This window comes from Taudactylus pleione, unplaced genomic scaffold, assembly GCF_031769625.1.
Source record: "Taudactylus pleione unplaced genomic scaffold, aTauple2 ptg000518l, whole genome shotgun sequence".
NCBI classification, from domain to species: Eukaryota; Metazoa; Chordata; class Amphibia; order Anura; family Myobatrachidae; genus Taudactylus; species Taudactylus pleione.
The window spans coordinates 7605460-7614369 of NW_028284920.1; the positions used below are offsets into that span (position 1 = coordinate 7605460).

The 8910-nt window shown below is 41.4% G+C and overlaps 1 protein-coding gene across 1 annotated transcript; it reads left to right on the forward strand.

Annotated features, from left to right (window-relative positions):
• Positions 1-3324: 3324 nt before the first annotated feature.
• LOC148501457 (taste receptor type 2 member 8-like) lies at positions 3325-5272 on the forward strand. Its single transcript, XM_088450403.1, has one exon. It carries the CDS (start codon positions 3493-3495, stop codon positions 4438-4440), a length of 948 nt encoding a protein of 315 aa, XP_088306529.1. The 5' UTR covers positions 3325-3492; the 3' UTR covers positions 4441-5272.
• The last annotated feature ends 3638 nt before the right edge of the window (positions 5273-8910 follow it).

Sequence of the window (8910 nt, forward strand, 5' to 3'; positions counted from 1 at the left end):
GAAAGCAGGCAGAGGTAACGAAGTCCAGCTGGGTGTAAGTGGAGGCAAGGTGCAGAGAAACAGCAGGTTCAGGTTCTCAGGTAGGGGAAAAGGTAAATGGAGGGTGCAGGGCAGGGTAAGTCTAGCTGACACAGGTGCTCAGGCAATAGGGAAGGTAATTGGAGGAGACAGGGGAATCCAGCAGGGTTGGAGCAGGTCAGGTGAAGCAGGCTTAGGCAATGAAATCAATAGACAGGTGAAAGCACAGGAACTCACTCTCTCAGCTCTCACTCAGAAACACGTTGCACTGGCAATGCAAGGGAGCTCTTAACTCCCTTAAATCCCCAGTGCTCAGCCGTGACTGGTCAGAGAGAAGCATGTGACACAACAGGATGGGGCAACTAGGTCACCTGACCAGAGACAAGATGGCGGAGCCCATGCCAGAACGGAACAGAAGCACCTAACCAGACCAGAGTGACAGTATGCCCACATGGAACCACGCACAGCCAATGCTCCCCGCCAGGCACCAGCGCCACCGCCAGAACCCCTCGCCATAGCGTCATCACAGGTATTACCCGTCGACTACCATGCTGAGAAACCCTGGTCATGACACAGTGGTCCCAGTAGTGCCCCTTATACAGTGCCCCCAGTAGTGGCCCCCTATGCAGTGCTCCCAGTAGTGGTCCCCCTATGCAGTGCCCCTTATATAATGCCCCCCAGTAGTAGTCCCCCCCTGTGCAGTGCCTCTTATATAGTGCCCCCAGTACTAGTCTTCCCTTGTGCAGTGCCCCTTATATAGTGCCCCCAGTCCAACCCCCCAGTAGTGGTCCCCCCGATGCAGTGCTCCCAGTAGTAGTCTCCCCCCAGCAGTGCCTCCAGTAGTTTCCCTGCTAGCTCTGCCCCCAGCAGTAGTCCCGCACCTTTGCAGTGCCCCCAGTAGTGATCCCACCAGTGCAGTGCCCCCAGCAGTAATCCCCCCCAGCAGTGCCTGCAGTAGTAGTCACCCCCAGCAGTGCCCCCAGTTGAAGTCATGCCCCCAGTAGTAGCCTCCCCCCAGCAATGCCCCAGTAGTAATCGTGCCCCCAGTAATCGTCTCCCCTCAGCAGTGCCCCCAGTAGTAGCCTCCCCCCAGCAATGCCCCCAGTAGTAATCATGCCCCCAGTAGTAGCCTCCCCCAGCATTGCCCCCAGTAGTAGTTGTGCCCCCAGTAGTAGCCTCCCCCAGGAATGCCCCAGTAGTAATCGTGCCCCCAGTAGTAGCCTCCCCCCAGCAGTGCCCCCAGTAGTAGCCTCCTCACAGCAGTGCCCCCAGTATTAGTCATGCCCCCAGTAGTAGCCTCCCTCCAGCAGTGCCCCCAGTAATGATACCCCTCCCCATCAGTAATCCCAGACATTCACACACGGAAGAAAAAACAAAACCTCCACTTACCTTATTCCCCCCTTTGGCCTCCGGCCTCTGTCCCCTGGGCCGACCCACTTTGCATGATGGGAGAGACGTCATGACGTCTCTCCCATCACTCACTGTGGGAGCCGGAAAATGGAGCTCATGAGTGAGCTCCAGCCCGGCTCCGGCAGTGGGCGCAGCATCTGATGAGAGTCTGTCTGACTCTCATCGGCTTCTAAAACAAACACACAGCTACCGGCGCCGGCGCCTGTGTGTTTGTTCCTAGTAGTGTAGTGCGGACTGTACTTATGTGCAGTCCACACTACCACCCTGCAGTGGCCTGCGCTCTTAGGCAGCTGCCTAAGTTTGCCTAGTGGTAGCGCCGGCCCTGTATATTGCCCTTACCCAGAGCTCATTGTTCATTTCATGATGATTCAATAAACTGATGGTTATAATAAAATGTTATGGCAGATCAAAGTTTGATAGTAATCAGAGTAATAATAGAATTATTTAAGGAGGTACTTTGAGTGGAATTTCGAGATTTCTCTCTTTAGGCAGAGCATAGGTGATAGGTGTTAGAATGAACATTCATGACTTATTTTTGTCGCCGTACACCCATTGTATATAGCCTAATTGAATAATTATAACCCAGACACTTTTTGGTACCAGCAGGAAATCTATTTGATATTATTTGATATTTCACATAACCCATTAATATTAAATAATTGTTTTAATTATATTTTTTTATATACCCCCATTTTGAAAACATTGGGAATATTTTAAGGGGTAGTATCCAATAAATATTGTGTTTTAATTATATACTCATCATAGTTTCTGAATTACTATGTTTAAGTGTGCCCCAAAAAGCAGTTTTTTGTCTTTTTCTTGCTTTTAGGCAAGAATTAAAAAATGAAAAGTTTAGATACTTTAAACTTGGGAGCACCACCAACCAAGAGCTGTGTTACATGGTTGTGTAAAAACAGCTATAATGTTGGGATTTATTATATAGATTACATCCTAATTGATCTTGTGCAGAATCAAGTTGTATATATTAAGATGTAACATGTAAAAGTAATTTCAAATACTATTAAAGGAATGCTTTTATATTATCCAGGATCACCTCATGCCGCTTATAGCATTTTTTTTAGAGATGAGCGGTTTGGTTTCGTTCTGGTTTTGGTTTCCACCAAATTCTTATCTAAAAATGAGGCAAATACATCATCCTTCTCAGACATGACATTTTGCCTCCTGAGATTCGAACTTGATGGGAAAATGTGAGACAAAACCAAACAGCTCATCTCTAGTTTTATGCACCTATGTCCATGTGCCAACATAACACATTCTTTTTGGGAGACATTTGGCTGGTTCAGTTATATTGCTTGGTTCTGTTTTATTGACTCACACAAGTGATCTGTTTTAAAGCCATGCTTAGTTTTAACTTATTAACTGAGACATGAGTCTCTTAGCTTCAGAATAGCTAAGACTTTTGTCGATAATTATTAATATATAAGTTCAATATTTTTAGAATACTTTGTCATTTTTAGTCACCTTTACACATTAGCACAGTTAAGTCACAACTCACTGCACAGTACATTTGTTGATCATGTTGATCATGTACTTATGTAAGGAAAATAATGGATACTTAAAGAAAGGAATTGTAAATCTAATACTGATGGACTGGTGAAATGTAATTTGTTTAGTTTTGTTTATTGTCATTTATTTTGTTTATTTTACACATCATGCCTCTGTTTGAATTTGCAATTTTCAGTGTACATGTAGATTGTTTCCCCATGTTTTGTGAAAGAAACTATAGGTATGAAAACCCCATGATTTGTATGTCAAGTTAAAACCGGAATAACAAAAAAAGCAACAAAACCAACGGCAAAAATAACAAGTTTTGTATAATATATATCAGCAGTGAAGTTAGTAAGCATGAGACATACAAGTGCTACATAGGTAGAATATCAGTACTATGTCTCCATGCTCTGAAGGCTCAACTTGAAATCAATAAAACAAATTAAGATATATAGATACAGTTCTGCCACTTGTTAAGTAGTTCTAAAAAGGACTGAACTTTTTTGACACGTGTAAGTTGGAAGTTAGACGTACAGTTTAATATTGTGGTCCAGCATGGCTTTTTCAAGCAGAAACATTCCATTGGTTTTCCACATGATTTTTCTCATGACAGGAATAGCTGGAAACCTCTTCATCCTGATCGTTCACTTTCTAGACTGGTTGAAAACCCGTAAATTCAATTCTTGTGATTTTATCATCAACTGCATTGTGATATTCAACATTTTACTCCAGGGAATAGTTGCATTCGACCAGATCTGCATGCTACTGTTTGTGGAATTCTTCCTTCAAGTCCAGATAGTCAATTCAGTGATAGTTCTCATGTCTTCACTCTCATTCTCCAGTCTCTGGTGTTCCACCTGTCTGTGCTTTTACTACTGTGTGAAGATCATCAATAGCAATGGACCATGTTTCTACAAGCTCAAAGCAAATCTTGAAAGAATGGTTCCCTGGCTGATATTTGTGTCTATTGCTTTAGCTTGGGCTTCTGGACTGCCAGCCTATTGGGACTTATACCTGTATTTTGATTTTACATTTTCCACTTTTAATATGACAAGGAACATAACGGCCATTCATTTGAAATTGAAGAGCAGATGCAATTGCTTCTTTCAAATGTACATGCTTTTATCCGCTGTGGCTATTTCGATAATCTCCATCACAGCCGGGGCCATTATCACCTCTCTTTGCAAGCACATGAATCGAATTAAGAAGAACAATGAAGGTTCCAGGACTGGAAAAATTTCTTCCCATGTAACAGCTGCTAGAACTGTGACTTCTCTTCTTTTATTTTTTTTATTTTTCTACGTAGCTGTGAATATTATATATAACACAGCACAAGATACAGAGAGTGTAATATTTATTGCATCCTTTCTTGTGTGCTCCAGTTTCCCAACAGTAAATGCCATTATTTTAATTAGTGGAAATAAAAAGCTGTCAAACATGGGGAGGAAACTCTTGGGTGTGACATCTGCTGCTGGTAATACTGAAGTCACTGTTACTACTTAATAAGTTTTTGCCTGCTTTACTTATTACTGATGCCCAATGTCTTCTAAACTAAATGTATTTCACCCATTAGGCTGTATACTGTGCAAGCAAGTCTACATCTAGCTGTATAGTTGTACATAACTTGATAAAGGCAACCACTGGATCCAGCCTGCCATTAGCTAATACTGAATTAACTATTTACATCTTAATGTAACCTTTCTTTTTGTATTTTCCTCAAGGGTGATAACTAGATCATGTCTCAGCTATTATAGACCGAAACTAGAAGAATGTTCAGTGAGCCACTATTAATCTACTATAAGACTATATTGTATGTAGAACATATTTTATTAAAGGATCAGTTTGCATCAATAAAAAGAACAATATAAATTTTGTATCACTATATATAACAGCAGTTACAGTATGTGTAATGTTGAGGCACTTAGCAAATTGTAATATCCATTGTGTACCCTTTAGACTATCATCCTATTCAGAGAGTGAGTATAGAGTATTCAGAGAGTGAGTATTGCTTACTCAGAATGAGCCACAAAATATAAAAAAATATAATTATTAAAGTTTCCTAAATGAATTACAGATTTTTTCTTCAATTTGCCATAGGAGCTGCTAGATATAATGCTGAACAAATAAATCAATTTTATTTATCACTTTAAAATGATGAGGATGTGAGTGGGAGGAGCAAACACATTGCACAATCAATAGATTAGAGATTGTGATTGATCCTCACGTTAATCTCACACAAACCACCTGTTTTCAGCTGAGGGGCAAATAAGTTAAACCTTTTCTTTCTCTAGTAGTGCACTTTAAAGGTAATCATAGGATATGAAATAAATGTAAAACGTTTCTCTGTTTTAATAAAGTCAAATATATTTATCTGACTGCAATTGCTATGCAACATACAGCAGGTGAAGGGGATAGTTCTTCCAGTACCTGCACTGAATCCAATCGGCTTCCACTTTAGCTATAATGAAAAATTTAGATTTCCACCATATTTGTTATCCACTATGCTATCTCCATGCTATTACAGATGCGTCCTCATACACTACCAGGGGCAAATGCAGGATTTTTATGGCGATGTTTCCATATTTACTGTTTATATATACTGTATATGTATTTATATATATATATATGTATATGTGTATACACATAAATACACATGCATATAGATATACACATATATATATATATATATATATATATATATATTAATATTACACACACATCAGTCACATACATTACAAAGAACTTACCTTGCAGCAGATATGATAGGGACAGGATCTGGCAGGCTGGCACCATGTTCTTAAGCCCCGCGGTTCAATTGGGAGGGGGCAGGGCCAAATGACTCAATTCTAATTAAATCGCATCATATTGGCCTCCTCCATATTGACCTGTGAATCAATGCAATTTGCCACAAGGGAGCGGGGCTTAAGAACATGGTGCCTGCACTCCAGTCTGTCAGGGAGGGTTTCTGGGTACTCAGAAACCCCTCCTGCGTGCGCTACTGACTATTGGCACAATTGCGCCAAACAGCACAGACAGTGTAATGGTTAGCATTACTGCCTCACAACATTGAGGTTGTGGGTTCAATTCCTGTGTCGAGCTTGTATATTCTCCCTGTGCTTGCGTGGGTTTCCTCCGGGTACTCCGGTTTCCTTCCACACTCCAAAAAATATACTGGTAGGTTAATTGGCTCCCAACAAAAATTTACCATAATGTGTATGTGTGTGCATGTGATTGGCAACATAGATTTTAAGCTCTACTGGGTGCCAGACTGATGTGAATGGGCAAATATTCTGTTAAAAACTGTAGAATATGTTTGTGCTATATAAATAACTGGTAATAAATTAATAATAACAGCGTGCCAGGACCTATGCAACTTGGCTCAAGTCGAGCATCTTCTTTTGTGTATTTTTTGCTCAAATGTGCGTCTTAATCACAATGAGATGTAGCAAAATCTCTTACTTTGATATGCGACACTTGTATATGTGTGTGGCTGGGATGGATCTGTGTATGAAATGCTAGGATGCAATTGTGCGACTTATTATCATGCCAAGTTCAGTTGTTCAGATTCAGATTTAGTCACATACAGAGATACAAGTGTGGCATCAAATCAAATTAAGCAGTGCAATGTTGTGAAGAAGTGTTGTCACATCACGCTGCACCTAAGACACACAATTAAGCAGAAAAGATGCTACACCACTCTGCGCAGCTCACTCGAATAAAGCATCTCGTGATGCTTGGCATATTAAGGCTAGGTGTATGAGGAAACATCTATGTGTAGACCAAATCAATGGAATACAGTTATAGAAATATAATGGCAATATTTTCAGGGTAATCTCTTTCTTTCCAATTTAAGACCGATGTGTTTTAAACTCTTCCTCACTGGACCAATTTTCATGCTTTGGGATGCATTGCCTCTAAATCAAATACTTCTTCCAAGATAAGCAGATACAAAACATTTTTATATTAAGCTTGACACAGTTAAAGGGCCCAGTAACCAGAGCTGGTCTTTGCAAAACCTGTGTGCGATATTTATCTTGAAGCCTGGGAAGAAGAAGAAAAAATTAGGAAGAAAAGGAGATCCCTAAAGATCTATCAGTAATAAAAATGGAATGAGTGAGTCTATATTGAGAGTGCAAACTGGTTAGCACTGCTGACTTGGAAATGGTATAGTCTTTCTGCGCTTGAATGCGTTTTTTACAGATGTTTGGATATCCTCCTACAATTAAAAAAAAATACTTGTAAGGTAATTGGCTTCTTAGAAAATGGACCAAAATATATAATAAGCAAGAAAGTGTGTGTGTATCAGTCTGTTTGTCCATTATGCACGGTAAGAGTTTTGTACCTAGCTCCACCAAATTTGGCATGGTGGTGTATTTTGACCAGGATTAGGTCTTTGCTTATATTTGAACTTCATCAGGGCCTCACACTGTCACACAATCCCTCTTAATTTACACAGGTTCTGGGGCTGAGGGTCTGGCTTCATGCACACACTGTCACATTCTCATCTCTTCCAAACTGCTGTATGATATCACTTTTCCAACAGCCACATACATGAAATACGGAGTTAGTTAGCCCTTTGCATGATATACTTTGACATTAGACAGTGTGCATTATTAGCATTTCACTCAAAGTCTCATCTTAGAACATCCACCCTGGGGGCCTTAGCAGAGTGCCTGGCAGGCTCATGAGCAGCTCAGCACTCGATACAATCAGACTGTGGCAGACAGCATAATCAAAACACAATATTTGATCCTAGCAAAGCTTAGCATACGGAGATTACAAACAGCAGGGGACATTGATCGTAGCCATACAGTTCCCCCTGACAGGCGGGCCCCCTTCTGTCTGGGAATGGGACTCCAGTACCAGAATGCTCCCCCTAGTGGAAGCCCTGCTAGACATGGTTTTCAATGTTGGTCTGCAGAGAGATTTCAGATGGTAATTTGGATGCAGATGCAATGACAGGGATCACAGAGATTCCCAATTATAGTGAATCTGCACATGTGCCTGACCTGTAATGCACATGTGTCAGTAAATGACAGTCTGCTGTCATTTCTGGGTAGGGAGGGGGTGGCGATTATCTCAGTTTCCCAAAATGGAGGTATATTGCCACCATCGGCTGAAGGATGTTTCCTGGCCTCTGTTACTCATCTGCAGCGCCCGGCTTGCATGAACAAATGGTCACTCAGGTGGCCAAAGGAATCACAGATGATCCGATGCTGCATCCTTGGACATTGCTTGGATCAGTAATGCATACAGGAGGCATGACACCTCCTGCCGCATTACCATATTACAGCTATCACGGCTGCTAATATCCATCTGCAGCTAAATCACCCCATCTTTTCTGCAGTGATTTATGAAACTGAAGTGATCAGTATACTGATTTCTGTTTGGGAAGTCAGTCTCCTCCTGATATACCCCATTCCAAACAGAATGAGAATTTGCCGGCCTACACTGTCATTTACAGACAATCGGTACAGTGCTGCATACTATGATTGGTGAAAAATCAATAAATAACAATTTGCATATCTTTCACAATGCAAAACAATAGAGGTGCTGCTGACTGGTGAGATAACGGCAATCAAGGCTATCTTGTACCATTAAGGCTAAAAAAAAAAGGTTAAAAAAATCACATGCAAAAGACCAAGGCTAGGTCAACAGAGGACGGAATTGAAAAGCCACACAAAAGTGGCTTTGCAATTCCGTCCTGTAACAATGCAAATGCAGCAGGAGGTGTCTGACTCTTAAGGTGCGTATCCACTTAGCATCTGTGAAACGAGTGCACGATTACGACATTGTAATTATGCAGTTGTTTCACAGTCTGTGATGTACCTACACTGAATGTTCAGTCGTTCAGTCTAGGCACATCAATCATTCCCGAACATGGGCAACCTGACGACGTCGTCAGGCTGACAAGCATGTCCGGGAGATGATAGATGTCAAAAACGACCAGCAGGCGCGCGCATTGCTGGTCAT